The sequence below is a fragment of the Balaenoptera borealis genome, assembly GCF_965194805.1.
Source record: "Balaenoptera borealis genome assembly, chromosome: 7".
NCBI lineage: Eukaryota > Metazoa > Chordata > Mammalia > Artiodactyla > Balaenopteridae > Balaenoptera > Balaenoptera borealis.
In genome coordinates, this window is record NC_138864.1 from 79,941,588 (window position 1) to 79,961,466 (window position 19,879).

The window sequence follows — 19,879 nt, forward strand, 5'->3', positions numbered from 1 at the left end:
CTATCAAGTAAAAACACCTGCAGCCAAACCCTGGTCCTGTCACTTACTAGCTCTGTGACTTAAAGCAAGTTGCTTAACCTCTCTGTACCTCAGTTTCCTCCTTTGAAAGAGGAGATAACAACAGTACCTACCTTACAGGGATGCCAAGCAACTTAAGTGAGATCATGTATGTGTTGCCTGGCCCACAGTGAGTGCTCAATAAACGTGAGCTATAATTATTATAAACTGCTGCTAAAAACCACCCAGGCCAAACAGGTCACAGTCTCTCTTTATCTGGCTCCTCGTTTCTCTCTAGACCTGATGACTCCAGCTTGCCTCCAGCCTAGAGATGGGCCTGAGAATTCTTTGGCCTTCACCCCTGTCCTTCTGATGTCAAACTTCTTATAGGCCCCGCACTGTTGTTTGTCTTTGAAGGTTCATCCAGCCCTGAAGGTCACAGCAGGTCTCAGTCCTTCCTACCCCAGATGACTAAATGAAAGGCCCAGCTAAGCCAACTGGGACTGTTCACAAAGAGTGTTTTCAGGGTCAAATTCTCCATCATACTATTCAGGTCCCAATACAGTAGAGTAAGTACAGACTCAGAAATCATGTTGCCAGTTATCAGGAGCTTCAGAGACTTAGCAAAGAGAGCAGAAAAGCCCAGCTTTGCTTCTTTCTTCCCCTTCCCACTACCTTCATTGTCTCAGAAAACCTTCATGCCAGGCTCAGCTCTGCTCCCTATGTTGGTGGCAAAGGTGAGTTAACAGCTGCAGGACAGGTGTCAGAAGTTTACAGCCCTGGTTACCAGGGGGGAAGGGTGGGGGGAAAGGATAGTTAGGGAGTTTGGGATTGATATGTACACCCTGCTATATTTAAAATAGATGACCAACAAGGACCTACTGTATAGCACAAGGAACTCTGCTTAATATTCTGTAGTAACCTAAGTGGGAAAAGAATTTGAAAAAGAATAGATACAGGTATATGTATAACTGAATCACTCTACTGTACACCTGAAACGAACACAACATTGTTAATCAACTATAATATATTGGGTTGGCCAAAAAGTTCGTTTGGTTAATGAATACGTTATTCGATAAAGTTATTGGTGAAAATGAAATGTGTTTTATTTTTACCTAAAACCAAATGAACTTTTTGGCCAACCCAATAAAATAAAAAAAAATTTTGTTAAAGCTGTTTACAGCCCAGTAGGAAAGAAGAGACCCAAATAATTGTAATTTTACATAGAGTAGAAGAAATGTCATAGGAGAAACCCTAGAAGCCATGGGATTTTAGAGACAGAAGAACCCAGTTTTAGCTAAGGGGCCCAAACTGAGAAGGTTCTGGATCCATGCAGAGGATGGGGTGGGTCGGCTCCCATCAGCCAGGGCTGTGGTGGGCAGGGCCTGCCTTACCAGCAGCTGCCAGTTCAGTACAAGTCCCTGGGTGTTTAGTTGTGATGAAGCACCCCAGCTCACAAGTTTACGATGGCTTCCTGCGGTGAGCGTGGAAACTTTCTTCTTCTCCTTTTTTTTTTTTAATTGAGTCCCAGCCCCACGAGAGTAAAAATCACCTACCTACACACAAATAAAAAGTAACTTAATAATGGGTTTAGCTAACCCATTCTTTAAGGGCATGGGCCATAAATCTCCAGTATGTACAACAGTGCTTATAAAACACGTGTACTGTCTATTTCAGCTCCATGTCATTGAGTTGAGGAAGACAGGAAAAGAAGAGAGCAACGAGGTAGTAATTACTGGCTACTAGGGGCTGGACTCACTTTCTCTTGGGGTTTTGATTGAGTTGTCACCAGTTAGTCATTAATTGCAACTCTTCAGAATCAAAAAGCAGTAGAAAGGAGTAGTAATTAATGTCTATACAGCACCTTAAAATGTATAAAGTGCTTTTTCTCAACTAATTCCTTAAAATGTGAATTAGAAATACTACCCTTTCACATCACAGACAAGGAAACTGAGGGTCAAAATGGCCCAAGATCACATAGCTGGTAGGAGTAGGATGGGCCTCTTTTACTCAGCCTGTTTTGGACCTGAGCCTTCCTAGCCACAAGGCTTTCGTGGGGCCTTGCAGACTGTGCAAATTATACTATAAGTGCAATAGGCCGTTTTCACTTTCTAAATAGAAATATTATAATGTTGGACCCTCCACCCCTCCCTGCCTTGAGATCCTGGTGTCTGCACCCCTCTCCCCCCTGCAGATTGCTAACTGTCACAAATTGGGTTCTCTGGGAAGGGGACTCTGAGCCCAAGTTTAGTGGGCAGGATGTTTCTAAGGGAATACCTTTGGGATTTACAGCTGTGGAAGGAAGTATAAGAAAGCACGTTGGACAGAAGCAGAAGTGAAGCTGTGGAGCAGGCTGACAAAGCCAGGAGCTCTGGGGCCAAAGTGGCATGTCACAGTTATCCCATGATGGGCTGAGGTGGCCAGGCCTTTGGGCCCTCCCTGCTCGGTCCTGGGATGTGGGTGGCCCTAGGTGAGGCGGCCCTGGGTAGGCGAGGCATTCCATAAAGGCCCAGCTGGAGGCTGTCTGCCCGCACGTCCCCAGCAGCCACCAAGAGTCCATCCTCGAGGGCTGTCTGGGTTGCACAGCACCATGTGCGTTACACTGACCTGGGGAAATTCCCATCCATCACTTCTTACTACGCCTGTTTCTGTTAGCTTTATAGTAGGCTCTCAGTAAATGATCGTTGAATGAATAAGTGAAGGACTAGCTAAAAAAAATACTCACTGAATAACTAAGGCTGTGCAAGTTAAAGTATCTGTCTTCCCCAGGACTTTGGCATTCAGTCAGTGCTTTTTATTCTGCCATCAAGATTCTTGACAGTCATGCGGTCTCCTTCCCCTGTGCCCTCGTAGATAGGGTGGCCATTAGGACAGTCTTGGTTTATGCCTGTTGTCCAGCTTAATTGTTAATAGCACCCTCTTACCTTCTCAGAAATGGACTGGTTTGGGTAATATATCATATAGCCACTTATTCATGGACCCTTGGAGTGTCAGAAAGGGCCCTCTTCTGAAACCAGGCTTTCAGCACTGGGGTGACTTGCCCCAGCTCTCACATCTGCCTCTTCTGCCCCTTGCTGTGTGTCTGCAGAGGAAGCTCAGATTCCTGCTCTGACCGTGACTTTCCTCCCTTGGCCGTTTTGCTCCTCATGCCTCCATCCTTAGGTGTACTCAGGCATTCTCTCCCCTACTGTCTTCAGAGTCACCACTTATTTCATATGTGCATCGATCGGAGACTGAATGGGAGATGGTGAGTAAAAATTTCATGCTACTACTGATCAAGACTAAGACCCGGATAGAAAAATGGACAAAGACCACAAACAGTTTACAGAAAAGGAAATACAAATGCTTTCAAACTTGCGAAAGATGTTCGACCTCATTCATGATAAGAGAAATAGAAATTAAAACCACAACGAGATGCCAGTTTTCATCTCTCACATTGGCACTTTTGTTGGTAGGATTATTGTAAATTACCACAAACATTTTTGGAGGGCCATTGGGTAGAATCCATCAAATGAAAAATAAAAGTTATCTGTTGACCTAGCATACATTCTAGGAATTTATTCTACTTGCACATGAGTGCAAAGAAGTATGTGTGAGGAGATTTTAATATCTTTTTTTTTTAAGAAATGATTGGAAACATCTAAATATCCATCATTAAGAAACTAATCAAATACGTTATGGTAACAGGAATGTATTCTTTTCTCTCCTCCGTACACAGCTCTTTCTCTTTTTTTAGATCTCAGCTAAAATATCACCTCCCCTGAGAGGCCTTCCCTAACCAGTCTTTCTAAAGGAGGGCCCCCTCTTCTCTCTTTCACTTGACATAACTTGCAGTAATTTTCTTAGTTCACTTGTATTTTGGGCTCCCTCTCCCTTTAGAATGTAAGCTCTGAAGGGGCAGTCTAGAATTCTTTTTTCACTATTGTATCCCCAGCATCTATCAATAGCATAGTATTGGGTTGGCCAAAAAGTTTGTTTGGATTTTTCCATAACATCTTGCAGAAAAACCCGAACAAACTTTTTGGCCAACCCAATATTTAGCACTTAATATGTATTGATTGAATGAACGACTTTAAAAAAGACTCTTGAATCTCAGATAAAACTGCATGTTATCCTTATTGGTGAAACATTAAAATAAAAATAATGTCAGGTGTGGTAATGTGATTTAGTGTGTATTTGGTCCTCATCTCCCCCCCAGTCCCCATTTGGCAGAGCTACCAAAGACCTTGGAATTTCCTAAGCATTAAGAGCAATGGGAGCATCTTTTGTTACAATATTTGGTCTTTCAGTCCTCAGTTCCTGAAATAGCTCCAGAGCCATAAAAGTGAAAGGAGTGTCTTCCAATTCATAACATGCCCCTTCTAACCACACCTGTCTTATGTTAATGAGGTGACTTTTGGAGAGCCGGCTGGTTGCCAGGGGAACCAACCAACTGATGAGAGGGTTGGAATTTTAAACCCCACCTCCCAGACCTCTGGGGAAGGGAGAGCAATTGAAGATTGAGTTAAGTCACTAATAGCCAGTGATTTGATCAACCATGCTTGTGTAATGAAGCCTCCATAAAAAACCAGAAGGGCGGGGTTTGGAGATCTTTCAGGTTGGGGAACACGTGGAGGTGCTGGAAGAGTGGTACAAGGCATGGAGGCTCTGTGCCCCTTCCCACAATCCTTGCTCTTAGGCATCTGTTTGTTTCTGAGTTTTGTCCTTTTGTAATAAGATGGTAATCTAGTAAGTAAACTGTTTTCCTGAGATCTGTGGGCCACTCTAGCAAATTAAACTGGAGGAGGAGGGATTGTGGGGACCTTCTATTTATAGGCACTTGGTGGGAGGCACAGGTGACAACCTGGACTTGGAATTGGCCTCTGAAGGGGGAGGCGGCGTCTTTGAGACCAAGCCCTTAAGCTGTGGCATCTGATACTGTCTCCAATTAGATGGTGTCAGAACTGAGTTAATTCCACCCAGCTGGTGTCACAGAATTGCTAGATGTATGGAAAACCCACACATCCGGTGTCAGAAGTGAAGTAGTGAAGTAGTAGACTATTGAGAATAGAGGGGCAACAGAGTGTTTTCTTTTACGTCAGGTATCACCGTTGTTATTGAAGAGTATTCTGGAAGCATGATCAAAAAGCAACTAGACAAGAAAATGAAATAAATTTAAATGTTGGGAAGGAAGAGGTGAAAATAATTAGTAAAGCAGTTGATATGACTATATATACTTTGGGGGAAAAATACAGAGTAACAAATTATAATGGAAGAATAGTTTTCCTGAGTCTACCTTTTGCTGTTGCCCTGGCCAAAGTGATTTTGCTATGTAGGGATTTTGGGGATAGCTTTAATCAGATATAATTTCAAACTTTAAAGTTGCAAGAATAGTATATATCCCTTACTTAGATTTACCTATTGTTTACATTTTGCCCCATTTGAGTTACCTATTTATAATTACATCTATATACACATATAATTTTTTCATTCTGAAACATTTAAGGATGAATTGAAACTATTGTGTATAGTATTTCCTACAAAATGATTTTTTTTCCTATAACCAATTAATCAAAATCAGAAAAATTTAACATAAGTTTAAGACTATAATCTGTTGTCCATATTCAGATTTTATCTATTGTCCCAGTAACATCCTGTGTAACTACTTTTTCTCCTGGGTCTGCATCTAACCCAGGATCACACATTGCGCTTAGTTCTCAAATCTCATAAGTCATCTTTAATTTGGAAAAGGTATTTCAGTTCTTGACCTTTAAGTTTTGGAAGAGTATCAATCAGTTATTTTGTAAAGTGGCCCCCAATTTTGATATATCAAATATATATATATTTGATGTTTCCTCATTACACTGAGATTATGAACACCACAGACGTGGTATTGTATCCTTCATATCGTATCAGGAGGCATCTTGGTTTATCGCCATATTGTGATGATAGATTTGACCACTTGGTTTAGATGGTGTTTGCCAGGTTTCTCCTAAAGTGTTATTGTTTTTCTCTTTGTGTTTAAAAAGTAATCTGTGGAGTGACGCTTTAAGACTGTTTATCTTATTTTCATCAAACTTTTATTCCCTAGTTTTAGCATTCATTTATGATTTTTTTTAATTTATTTATTTTTTGGCTGCATTGGGTGTTCGTTGCTGCACGCCCGCTTTTCTCTCTAGTTGTGGTGAGCGGGGGCTGCTACTGTTCATTGCGGTGCATGGGCTTCTCATTTTGCGGTGGCTTCTCTTGTTGTGGAGCATGGGCTCTAGGCATGTTGGCTTCAGCAGTTGTGGTGCATGGGCTCACTAGTTGTGGTGTGCAGGCTCTAGGGTGTGCAGGCTTCAGTAGTTGTGGCACACGGGCTCAGTAGTTGTGGCGCACAGTCTTAGTTGTTCTGCGGCATGTGGGATCTTCCTGGACCAGGGCTCGAACCCGTATCCCCTGCGTTGGCAGGCGGATTCTTTACCACTGTGCCACCAGGCAAGTCCTTTACCCTATTTTCTGCTTCTTGCCATGTGATTTGTAGTCGTACAGAATTTCTCTGCCTTCCGTTCTCCTCTTCCCGAGGTTTTAGGCAGGACCATCTTACATACTTTTGTTACCAAAGTCTCATACACTCTAAAAGTTTGATCGGTTTCCTTATGGGCTAGATCTAGTTGTGTATTAGCCACCTGTTCCCTCTGTTATTGTTTATTTATGTATTGTTATAGATAACATTCTTATGTTTGCACGTTCATGTATGTCTCCACATGTGTTGTGTTAACTCAAATATTACAGATTAAGGGGACCCTGCTTCATGGTTCTAAAATAGATCATGTATTTAGAGATAAGAAGCTCCAGTGCCCACCAACAGCAAATTTATTTGTAAACAAAGTTAGCTGCCTCAGGAATCTAGAATTTTGAATTAGATTCTCTTAAGGTTTAACAAAAGAAACCTTCCCTTGGCAAAAGATTGAGGTTAAAAGAGTGATGACCAATCTACCTTTTCCTTTCTTCCCTAAATTTAGATAGGAATCAGTGTTTTAATTGCAGGAAAGAGCAAGACGATGGTATCTCACCCATCAGAAATCGGATCCCTACCAAAGTCTTCGGGTGTTGTGTTTGGGAGTTCATCTATTCAACAACTATTATTAAGGGTCTACTATATATATCAGCTGGTGCTAAATGCTATGGGGAAAAAAAATAAAGCAAGATAAAAGAGACTGATATTAATGGGAGGGGGGTGCTTTTTTATAGAGAGTACTTAGGAAAGAAAAGTGAGATGGTGATATTTGAATAGGGACCTGAAGGAAGGGGGGCAGGGGCGCTGGGAGGGGTGGGGATGGGGGGAGGTGAGCAGAGGGAGCGCCTTACAAGCAGCAGGAACGGGGAAATGGGGGAGGAAGTTCAGAGACTGCTTGCTGTGCCTGAGGCTGAGCGTTGGGGTATTGCCATGTTTATATGGTGAAGATGAAGAATCAGCAAAGGAGAAGTAGTCGGTGAGGCAGGAGAGTAGAGAGAGAAGGTACTTGGATGCCAGGTGAAAAACCTGTTTCCAGAAAAAGGGAGTAAACTCGGTGAAATGTTGCTGATGGGTCAAATAGGTTGAAGATGGAGAACTGTAGCCTTGGGGGACCCTGATGTGCTGCTTCAGTGGAAGGGTGGAGACAAACCCTCATTGAAATAGGTGCAAGAGAGAATGCACTGAGTTTGGATGACTCTCGAGAGGATTTTGCTCTCCAGAGGAGCAGAAAAATGGGATGGGATCTAAAGAGTAATGTGGGACCAAGGGAGGGATTTTTCAAGATGGGAGGTGTTATTTTGTTAGTGGGCTGATGGGAATTAGCCGATAGACAAGAAACAATTGTTGACCCAGAAAAGAGGATAGGGTAGCAGAAGCAATGTGCTTGAGCACACGAGCTCCTTGTGATCAAGTACTTGAACGGAGAGATCATTTGAGGTAGGAAGAAGACTGGCATCCACAGTGTGAAGAGAGAAGCTGTGTTTGTTGTATAGTTTGGTACAGTGAACAGAGAAGCAAGTAAAACCAAGTGGGCCACCAGCACATCAGCTTCCTTTTCTGCTCTTGCTTTGATTTCTCTTCTTGTTTCTGGCATCTGTGGATTTCCATTTCTTTGACCTTCACTTTTTTTTTTTTTTTTTTAAAGATGAACATTTCTGTGGTTTAGAGTGGGGGGCAGTGGTGCTGTCCTTCAGTTAGTCCAGTGTGTTTTGTTGCTGGAAGAAATTAAAAATAGATCCTTTGAAAGGATTTAAGAGGCCTTGATGTTATGTTACAGGGGAAACATTATACAGAGAACTTTTAATATCACAATTGAAAGTATCAGAATATACAGTATATGCTAAGTAACTATTTGAATGTTCAGAAAAATTCTCTTGCCTTTTAATTGTCTCCTCAGTTAAAGGTGGAAGGACTCATCTGCGTAAATAAGCATAGTTGAAAATATCAGAGATGTTAGTTTAAGCTTTATTGTTAACTTTATTTTTTCAAAATAAAAATATATTTACCTTTTTCCTGATTGTAAAAGAAATACATGTTTGTTGTAAAATATTCAAACAGTACAGAAATGTATAAAGTGAAGTCAGCTCTTCTAACCCACCCTGAAGTCCAGGGGCTTTATAAATGCATATAATTTAAATTATCCAGATCAGAACAGCCCGTCTCACAGTGAGTTCTTAAAAAGGACAGGACACAAAACTGACCTTTGTTTCAGAATTAAATGTTTGATAATGAAATGCCAGTCTTAGCTTTTGACTTGTGGGTTTTCCTGATCACTGAGCAGTAAGTACAAAACAGTTTTAAAGATTTGACTTATCTGATGAAATGTGGATTTGTACTTAGCACATCTTGGGGTCCTTTTTATAGGAGAATGAGGTACTAGGAGCTGTGGATCACAGTTCCCAGCATGAGGAAAATGAGCAAAGAGCATCAACCCAGAGGGAGAAATCACTACAGCAGAAGAATGAAGATGAAAATAAAGTAGCAGATAAACCTGCCTGGGAGGCAGAAAAGACCACTGAACCTAGAGACGAGGTAAGCAAGTCAGAATATCCCGGCCGTACCATTTTGGCTTTAAGGTAGATTTTATGGCTTTTGATGGTTTGTGCTGAGAATGAATTTTGTATATGTGTGCCTTACCATTAAGTAAATCTGATATATGAAAATACATGTTTTTTTAAAATTGTGGATGTGGTTGTTTGGTTTACAAAGGAATCAGCCCACGGAACATTGTATCTGGTTAAACTCACAGACACCCATCCAGGAACTTGCTAGCAGGTTTTGTTGTGTTTGCAAGGGATACAGAGATGGCTGGCATCCTGAACCCAGGAATCCTCAATCAACCAGCCACTTGCAGAAGCAGCCAGGTTGGCTAGGTCTGGCAGGGCAAGCCAGAGGACCCTGCAGGCATATCACCCTCAATCCAGCTGGGACTTGGGCTCAAGTCCTCACTCGGTCTCCTGGTACGCCACGCTGAAGGGGCAATCCAGGAGCCCACTTTGCATCTTTGACTAGGCCGAGTAGGATAACCTCCTTGGCTCCTCTGTGTATAACCACACTCATCAGCAGTGAAAAGGGTATGTAGAAAGATGAACTCCAGAAGCTAGGCTGAAGGGATGGATTCTTCCTGTAGCCTGTGCTTCCTCCCTTCTTTCACTTGGAACATAATCTGGACCATAATTTTGCTCAGCCCTGCTGAGGTCCTAGCCCACAAGCCTGGCAAACAAATGCTCCAGACGGGTCTAGAGGTTCCACAGACCTTTAACCATTTGACACTTCCCCTGGAAGGTGCCACCCTTGCAGGTCTTACCCTGATGGGTCTCTCAGCCCTGAATTGCCCCAGGTGACATTTGGAGCTGTGCCTTGAACAGCTGGGAGGGTAGAGAGAGTACCATGCCTTGTCCTTTCTCAGACAGCCCATCATCATTGTAGCCTTACCTATGTAACATCACACCGAACATTACATGATTAACAGAGCTAAGTCAGAAAACAGCTCTGCTCCCTTTGCCCACCCACCATGCCCCCACCCCCTCCAGCCTATTCTAGGGAACTAGTTCTTCCCTATACGCTGGGTGAAATCTGGGACAGACCCTGTGACTTCTAGATAATCAGACAAAAATTTCTCTCTGGTCATCCCAGTGCAGCAGTAGTTGATAAGTATAGCCAGTGTAATTCTCAAAAACTGAACTGAAATTTAGTTTTTCCTCTCCTATCCCTGCTGCAGCCTCAAAGCCTGGCTGAGTGGAAAGGGGTGTGTGTGGCCAGCTTCTTGGTTTCCCCAGTTCTTCCTCCCTTGCTTGTACAGACAGCCGTTTTCTCTGGAGCCGAGGGTGTGTGAGGGGTGGTAAGAGCTCAGGACAGGTGTTCCTTGACTGGTGCCAGCCTGAAACTGTTTTCCCTGGACCGTAGGATGTTATTTAAAACTGCTTCTCTGTTGGATGGGCTCTTTCATTTCACAGGTTCTTTGGAGACCCCACCGCCCAGCTGGGAGTCCTTCACCTGCCCCTCTTCACAAGGACACATGCACCTCCACCTCCAGGTGGCCTCTCAACCATGTGCTGGTCCTGGAAACCTGCACCTCACCTCCTTTGTCAGTCCAATCACTTCTCTAACTGCAGCCCTTGCTTGGCCTCTTGCCCTTATTTTTCAGGCAAGCTCTGGATGCACATCTGCTGTGTTCCCTAAACACACCATGTTTCTATGTGGTTTCTAAGTCCCTTTTTGCTAGTCTCACGGTGGGGAGCTCACCCCAAAGAACCCTCCCATTTTCACTTTACCTCTCAGGCTGTTCAACACTTTTATGACCTACAGTTGAGGATCCCATCGCAGCCTGGCAGTTCACTGTGAAATGCAGGTGTTTCCACTTGCCTCTGCTCTTACCCACTGTTGTTCTCCCCAGGCCTTGTGTTTTCCTTGTAATTCACGTACCTTGCTGTGGCTTTACCACCTGCTTACACACACACATCAGTGCCAGTGAACACAGAAAGAACCATATTTGTTTTGAAGGAGACATTTCAGCTCACTTTCCTGAGTGCCTCCCAAGTCATCTTTTTTGAGGCAAAAGATGTTTTTACCACTTCATTGTGTATAGATTTATGCTCTTGGTTCATTTTTCTCCTGGGTATGTCTTTGCAATTACACCCCTTCACTAGACTTCCCAGAAAAGGAGCAACTGTGTTTTCTACTTTTTTGAATTACCTATAGTAACTAAGGTAGTTACTATCACTGCTAGATAACAGGCACTCGTTAAATAATAATGAAGCAATACATGAAGTAGGGAGCTTTCCTCGGAGAATTTAAAATTTGACTTGAGACAAACATCAATTTGAACAAAACCTTCTAGAAACACATTAATCATTTAGAGCATGACATGACAATTATACATTTCTTGTAGGAGCATCTAACAACGCATCTGCTCTTTTACTGAGATATGTTACTTAGTAGGGAGTTGTGTATGACCAAAGTGAATCACTGACATAATTTACTCTTTAACAGTAAGTTCTTTCTAACCCCACTGCAAGCCTGGACTTGGCTAGCTGTTAATGAAGACTAAATACACAGTATATATAGGTGTATATATACTGGTCTGCAGATACTTTCTTCTCACTAAAGACAAGTTGAATTTATATATTGTTTCATCTTTTAAAAGATATAAAATTAAATGTGTCCACCATATTTTTTGAATACTCCTAGTGACTTGTTCAAAATGCAGTGAATTCTTGACGAAAAATAGAACTGTTTGTACTTTATGTGAAGATTTAGGAAGGAGGATGACTGCAAACAGAATGCTGTCCATAGTTAAAGCCCTCAAGTAGAAGGCATCAGCCCATGAGGTTCTGAATAAAAGTGAATTTTTAAGAGGTGAAGGCAGGTTTAAGGGAAACACGAAGAGGGAGGCGCCCCCATGGACTAGCAGCTACCTGAAGCCAACACCACCCTCAGAGCAAAGGAACCTGGGGAGAAATGCAGCTCGATGAGGTGTCACACCTTGCACCCGCCCATCTCTTGCCTCTGTCTCCTGTGGAATCACCCAGGGGGGCTAGCTCCTCAGACCTCTATCTCCAGGGGCACTGAAGAAGAGGAAACAGGTATCTAATGAAACACATCTTTGACTAGCCTGAAGGATCAGTCCGTAATTCATTTTAAGCAGAATGATCTTCATACATAGTAACATAATATTTCTATGTTCTACATATTAAGGGTTTCTTTTCTGCAAAGTGTTATTTACCCACAGTTAAGGATTGTTTTTTGCAGGAATGCAGATTTGTGCTGATGTTATTTCACACACTTGTGACCATCAGATTTTGGTCAGTGGTTGGCCAGGACTGATGAATCAAGTTTCTGAAATTTCTGAACTAGGAATCATTTAAAATAATCCAACTGGTGAAGAAGTCTGCTACCCACTAAGAATGTGTCGTTTGCCAGTTAAAGAAAAACAAGAAATCTTATTCACCAGTTTACCTTAAATAAGTCCTATAGCATCCACAGAAATAGACAGAAAGCCTTGAAAACATATGGCTTCATAGAACCCAAGGTATTTTTTAGAAAAAGAAACCAAGTATTTATACCCACATATACAAAATCAGTCCAGCTGATCTGAATCTTCAAAAAAGAAAACCCTAAAGTAAAAAGTTGGGGGTGGGAGTTATACACAGCACATTAGTCAGGAATGTGAACTTGCTAACATGTAAAGACATCCCTTTGACACATCAGATACAGAAATCCTGGATAAGACAGAATGGATAATATCTTCAAATGTATAACTGAACTCAAAAGCAAGACACAGAACTCTACAGATACAAGCAGCAAACTTGTACTCAAAATCCAGAATTTAAGACAGGCACCAAGGCTGAGGAGTCCCCAAGAAGAACTGTATCCAGATGCCACGACAGAGGCTGGAGTTGAAGAGTTCCCTGCTTTAAAGCTCAATGTTTAAAGGCTCTTCTGGTTCAGGAAATGAGGAAGAGAACAATTCTAGCCACCAGCGAGGAGACAGAGCAAGGAAGCTGTCCATCCAACCTTTAGAAATCAGAACACTAAGTGGTGTGGATTCAGACTACCATCACCATCAGGAATCCTGAGTCAAGAAAAGGTCTAGAAAATGATACAAAAACTGGTCCTGGCAGAGAAAAGTATAAAACCTAGTTCATAAACCCTTGGTATGTGTCATTCCTATAGAAACTGTTCTCAACCAAAGACGAGCTCACCTTTACATATAAGAAGAAAAGACAGTGATAGAATAAGAAAAATCTAAATTATTTCTAATAGGAGTCCCAGGAGAGGCTGGGAAGTATGAAGGAGAAGCAGTATTCAAAAAGTTTATGGCAGAATATATCCAAAAATTAAAATGATCTTATGGCTCAGATTAAAGGAATACACAAGAGTCCCAAGCAGAGTAAATAAGTTAAATCCCAGACATATCACAGTGAAATGGCAGGGCAACAAAGACTAAGAAAAAAACCTTTAAAACTACCCAAGGGAAAAAAAGATTAGCTGTTATAAAATGACAGACCGATAGCAAACATGTTAGTAGTAATAAATGCCATAAGACAGGGCTGAGGAAAAACATTAAGCTTGATAAACTATCACTTAAGCATGAAGGCAAAATAATTCCAGGTTACAAAGACTAAAGAGTTCATGGAGCCGATCTAGAGAACTATCAAAGTAATTATTTCAACAAACTAAACCCTCAAGGGAGGAGACAAAGCAATAATAAGCTGATAGAACTTTGGTAACTCTATGTAATTGCAACATCTTGTAATCAATTTGGAAAGTTGGCTGGAGAGGAACAAAATAAGGTGGAACTAAGAATATAAGCTAAAAAAGATGAACGGTTAGGGCATGAATGGAGGAGTTGTCGAGTTAAAGGTTGTTTAAAGCAGGATGTTAAAATACTGAGTATTAAAAAAGGAATAGAACGTGAAAATTTCAAACTAGAGATAAAAATCCAGCATGGATGCAACACCTGGTTTACCCTTTCCAGATTAAGCCTAAAAGCCCCAGTCAACCACTTCAGTCTTTTAATTTAAATGAATGATGCACCTTTTTCTAGAGACATCGAAATGGAACAGACACATCTTTCTCTCTGGAAGACTTATTTCAGTTGCTTTCATCACAGCCTGAAAATCCACTGGAGGTAATTGGAATCTTGGCTTTTATCCTTGCAGGAAAAATATCTGCAGTGACCTCTCTGTGAATAAACACAACCTTATTACCTGGGATACACAGCAGTTTAAACGAATACTTAGATAACGGTTTCTAGTGCATTATTTAAGCACAGACTTAGGATTTACTTTTTATAGGAACACTTCTTTGGAGAATTGTATAGTTCCCCCTTCCAAATAATCACAAAGATATAATCAAATTCATAAAATCCATATTGAATCAAAACGGCAGTACATAACTTAAGTAAGGCACACCTTAGTTTTTCTGGCAGCATTACACTTTATGCTGGTCCAATTTGCTTTAAGACACATCTCCCCCCACAGTAAGACTGTTTTCACTATTGCTGTGATTATCCGTGACAGTCCACAAGGTGGACTTAGATTGCCAACAGCTAGGGTAAGAAAGATATTACAATTTTCGAATAACAAGACCTTTCATACTAACATAACTTTTCTAATTTCCCACGATGTTCAAAGAACAAATCTTTCCCTGACATAGCATGTTCTCACCTGGGCTCACATCATGTATTCTATTGCCTGCATTATTTAACTAAGGGAGTTATTCGTAGCCAACAGCATATCCTTACTTACATAGAGGAATTAACACAAGAGGAATAAGAAGTATTGTATTAGGCACTAGAACTGCTATTAAAAGTTTTATGTTAATAGTGTTTTCCTTTCCTTTTCAGGGCATCTCACTGGGAGACAGTCCTCTCCCAGTAAGTATCAACGATGGCATGAATTCTCCTACACATTATAATGCAAATTTTAGCCAGGCTATAAGTCACGATGTAAATCTCCATGAGGCCATGTTGTTGTGTCCTGACAATACATTTAGAAGGGATCCAGTAGCAAGGACTTCACAGCCACAAGAACTATTTCTGCAGTTAAATTCTCCTCTTACCAATCCTGAACACACCCTTTCTGGAACTAATTTGATAGGACTTCTTCCATTTGACAATCAGATGAGGAATCTAACAAACCAAGACCTTCTGTATGACCTTGATATAAACATATTTGATGAGATAAATTTAATGTCTTTGGCTACAGAAGGTGGTTTTGATCCAATGGAAGTTTCTCAGCTTTTTGAAGAACCAGATTCTGATTCTGGGCTTTCCTTAAACTCAAGCCACAATAGCACCTCTGTCACCAAGTCTAACTCCTCGCACTCTGTATGTGAAGGTGCTTCACCTTCTAGTAGTGACCTTGGATCTCTTTCCCACCGTGACTTAGAAGGGGCTGTAGGAGGCTGCTACCCAGACCCCACTAAACTTTGTCACATGGATCACAGGAGTGACTCTCATCTTCATGGGGACCTTGCATTTCAACCCGTATTACACAACCACACTTACCACTTAAAGCCAAGTGCACTAGAATCCACTTATGAAACTTTTTCATGGCCTGGAAAGTCACAGAAAATAAGGCGTGGGTACCTCAATGACACAGACAGAAACTTAAGCCATGATGAACGGCGTGCTAAAGCTCTGCACATCCCTTTTTCTGTGGATGAAATTGTCCACATGCCTGTAGATTCTTTCAACAGCATGCTAAGCAGGTACTATCTCACAGATTTTCAAGTGTCGCTCATCCGTGATATTAGACGAAGAGGGAAAAATAAAGTTGCTGCTCAGAACTGCCGTAGGCGCAAACTGGATGTAATTTTGAATCTGGAAGATGATGTATGTAACTTGCAAGCAAAGAAGGAAACCCTTAAGAGAGAGCGATCCCAGTGTCACAAAGCTATAAACATAATGAAACAGAAACTGCATGATCTCTCTCATGATGTTTTCAGTAGGTTGAGATGATGAAGGTAGGCCCGTCAATCCAAACCAGTATGCTCTTCAGTGCCGCCTTGATGGAAGTGTTCTGATTGTACCCAAGGAATTGGTGACCCCAGGCCAAAAAAAGGAAAACCAAAAAGGAAAACGAAAAAGCGAGAGAAGAAATTGAAGATGGATTCCATCCATATGCATAAAGCCGTAATGTTCAGAAACTGATCAAAAGCCACTGAATCTGCTTCAAAGTTTAGCTCGTTATCTACTGCTACTTCACTCAGTTAAGGCTACATTTTGAAGCTTATGTGAACCAGTTTAGGACTTCAGTATCAGACTTGGGGGCTTAAGCCACAATGTTTCATGAACTCCTAATAGTATGTAGAAATAGGGTGACGTGAAAACTTGCTGTCCTTCACTAGCCATTTCTTAGTAAGATGGTCCCTTCAAAGAGAGCAAACACTGGATGTAATCATTTCAAAACATGTTTTTATGATTTAAAATACAAGTAGCCTTAACATTTTCATTTAGTTTTCAAGAACTGTTTTAACTTAATTCTGATGAAAACTTATGTAGCTTTTTCTGTGGAAATAAATTTTGTATTTGATTTTATAAACTAACTTTCCCCTTTTATACAGAAATCCTAAGCAAACTTCTCTTCCAAAATACCCACATTTAAAAACACAGGTGAATATCTAGCAAATCAGGCAGGATAGTGTTAAATTTTAAAAATTACATAAATTGATCACTCAAGTCAAACTGAATATAGTGAACACTGAACCGACAAGCAAAATTCCCCCCCTTAGACCTAACACATAAAACATGACATGAAATAGACCAAGCTCTACACCAGGATGCCCAAACAAAACAAACTGGAGCTTTAAAATATTACTGCATTAGGCTTTAACACCTGAGGACAAAGAGCCTCCCTCCCTCTCATAAATAGGACTAATTCCCTGGCAGTAAAGCCAGCCTGTAGGGATAGCTCCACATCTGGAACACTGACAGCTCACACCAAAAAAACCCAACTTGCTTAAATATGGAAAGATTTAAGCAAGCATGGTACAGGAGGCCATACAAGAACGCAGACCACCACTAAGGGATGATAAGCACAGACTTTGCAAGCAAAGAAATGAAAATACTGAAGCAAAATGAAAGATATTCAAAGAGGCAAAAACACAGCCATTTGATAAAAAGGACAATAGAAATAATGGCACTTGAAATGAAACCTCAAGAATTTTCTGTAGACAACTGCCCTGTCAAGGTTTTAGAACATTAACATGAATACTGTTAGTCTAATTTCAAAATTAGAAGAATCAAGGTTGTCAGATGTTTTCTGCAGTTAGAGTAATTGCCTAATAACATAAATGTCACAAGTCAAAGTTATTTTGGGTTACAGAAATGTAGGGTGTGGGTTTTATAGTAAACCTTTATACTTTAAATTGGAGCTAGGAATTTGTTTCAAGCCCCACACAGTAGCAAAATGCTTCTAGATGCAAGTTTCGCTCTTCTGACCAGTTTTGTGCAATAACCACTTTTTCAATGGTGACAGGCTGGCTTTTTCCAACGGAGCCCACCTCAAATGTCTTAGCTTCTTAAATACAGAGCTTCAAGGCACATTCTTTCAAGCCTACATACAATGTAAAATGCCACGACCAATTGTTTTGAAACTGCAGGTATCCCGATATGCTCAATTTCAGTGCTTGCTCTTGTCAGGCTCAGCATTCTCCCCAATCCCTGAAAATATCAGGAACATCAAATGGGCAAAAAACAGGCACACAGCAGAGAGAGCTGGGATTCAAAACATTCACAGCAACTGAAATTTTGAGATCCATAAGGTATTTGGTGCATTGTGACCAAAGATCAGTGAATGCAACTTTCACCAGCCAGTTTCATCTCATTTGCCATGGGCTAGTTTCTGGACAGTCACTTTGTACAAATACCACACTGCTCTTCAGTACAGTGCTGAAGCTGCTTCCTCTCCATCACTGATACGTCAGCAGTGAAAATTTCACACCACTATTTTAGCCTAAGCTCCCTACTTACAGATTAAGATACACCAAGATTGACTATTCTGCTCAGTAGTCTTTATCGAGCTGAAAGGAATAGGTGGAGTGTTGAGAAAATTTGATTCTCAAGCTTTCGAAAACAGATCAAAATGTCAAGTTCTAATGGAAGCCATATGCATTTTAATTTTACTGTGACTGTTGAACAGAGCTGTTAGCTACCTGACCCATTCCTTAAATAGTGTAATCAGTCTTCAGCTGAACAAGACATGGATAAACAGTCAAGACTTACTTGAATTGAGAAACAGTTCCATCAATCAAGGTTAGGGGGATGATAAACTTAAGTTCCCAAGTGTCTCCAAGTATTTGTTTGGGGGTTTAAATACAGACTCAAGCTGCAAGAGGACCCACAGAACTAGGTAAGATCAGCAATGTTTACACCCATACATCTGGTAGTCTGTATAATTGGCCTTCGGCCTCTGAAGCATGTTTTTTGCTAGGCATCATTTTCCCTCCTGATTTCAGTGGACTGGCCCAAACTTACATTTCATTTTTAACTGCTCCCAACATAAAAGTAGTCTTACCTTCCTTACTTATAGAAAATACTGTTATTCCTGAAATCATCCCTTTGTCATAGAATTACATCAGTTGAAAAAATTAATAGTGAAATCTGGTTCCGACAGGCGCTCAGCATCTCATTTGTCCTTTTCCTATTAAAACCTTATTTCCTTTTCATAGCTAACAACAGGCCATGATGAAATCCTCACAGGGAAATTACAACTATTGCATGTAATCTTCAAGCAACGTGTGCTCAATAAGATGTGGATATATGGGTTCCATTTCAAGGCTGGCTCCAGTTCAGCACTGACCTTTAGAATACAGGAGCAGTTAAAAGTCAGCCCAGCTGCCAGAACAACAAAGTGATCCTATGGAGTACATATTAGTGCTTAATAATTTAAATATTTTTCACTTAAATACTTTAGTTGCAGTAATAGCAGAGCAGCATTAAAATCATTGGGTATACCACCTGAGAATATTTGTTCCAAACTTTAGACTGATTTAAAATGTAACTAAGCCACAATGAACACACGCACTTTGGGTATACTGAGATTAGTGATGTTTTCTACCTTCTGCAAAGGCACCACATATGCACACACGTTTGAACTAGTAATTGTCATTACTAAGGAACCAAGACACGATTCTTTTAAAGCCTCCCTTAATTGCCTCTCAGTACTTTTAAATATTAAGAATCACTTCAGACCAACTCTTAACGTACTCATGCACTTAATCGGAATATTGAAAACCACACAGAAGATCCAGTTTCAAAAGCTTTTACCAAAGAGGAAAACACTCCAGGTATGGGAGCCATCCCCCAAGATGGCTCCCAATAACGCTTGCTTTTTGGTCATGTGAGTAAAACCCTCCCCTCCCACATTGTGATCACAAGATAACTTACAAAAACACTGGTTGTATTGAGGATTCTTTTGTTGCTTCACTATGGGTAAAGGAAATAGCCAGTACCAACCTTCAGTCCTGTCAGTAGGCCATTTTGGATTCAAATATTCCAGCCCCAGTCATGTTTTCCCTGACTTACATACAACCCTGAGCTTCAGCTAGAAATCGCACAGCTAAGCTGCTTCCAAATTGCTGACCTACAAACACAGTGAGGTGAAAATATAAAAGTACTCTAAAATATTTCCTTTTAGAAAAAAAAGGTCCTTAAATCTCAATTTCTAAAAGAAAATTAGCAGCTCAACACACAACATACACACACACAAAATACTCAACATTACCTATTGCATGTTTCAATAAGCTAGGTCATTTTCGCCCTGTTAATACGTAATACAGATGTCTTCCCCCTATTTGTGCTGGTGTTAAACGCTGGGTATTTTAGGGTTGTATTATACCAACTTGATTTATCTTCTTCAAAAGTTAACTTCTTTGAAGAGCTAAACATTTTTA

The 19,879-nt window shown here is 40.9% G+C and overlaps 1 protein-coding gene and 1 long non-coding RNA gene across 2 annotated transcripts in view; one reads left to right on the forward strand and one right to left on the reverse strand.

The window, feature by feature from the left end:
• Nucleotides 1–16,527, forward strand: part of NFE2L3 (NFE2 like bZIP transcription factor 3) — a 36,675-nt gene extending 20,148 nt beyond the window's left edge. Inside the window, 5 exon segments of the mRNA XM_082399583.1 lie at nucleotides 8,843–9,010; nucleotides 14,028–14,111; nucleotides 14,829–15,937; nucleotides 15,939–16,065; nucleotides 16,067–16,527. Coding sequence (XP_082255709.1) covers nucleotides 8,843–9,010; nucleotides 14,028–14,111; nucleotides 14,829–15,937; nucleotides 15,939–16,065; nucleotides 16,067–16,114 — 1,536 coding nt within the window. The 3' untranslated portion in view covers nucleotides 16,115–16,527.
• On the reverse strand, nucleotides 6,817–19,704 carry LOC309632275. The gene is made up of 4 exons (XR_014246827.1): nucleotides 17,489–19,704; nucleotides 14,018–14,165; nucleotides 8,357–8,395; nucleotides 6,817–8,193 (listed from the first exon to the last, which is right to left on the reverse strand). It is a non-coding gene; the product is annotated as an uncharacterized lncRNA (long non-coding RNA).
• Between the last annotated feature and the right edge of the window lie 175 nt (nucleotides 19,705–19,879).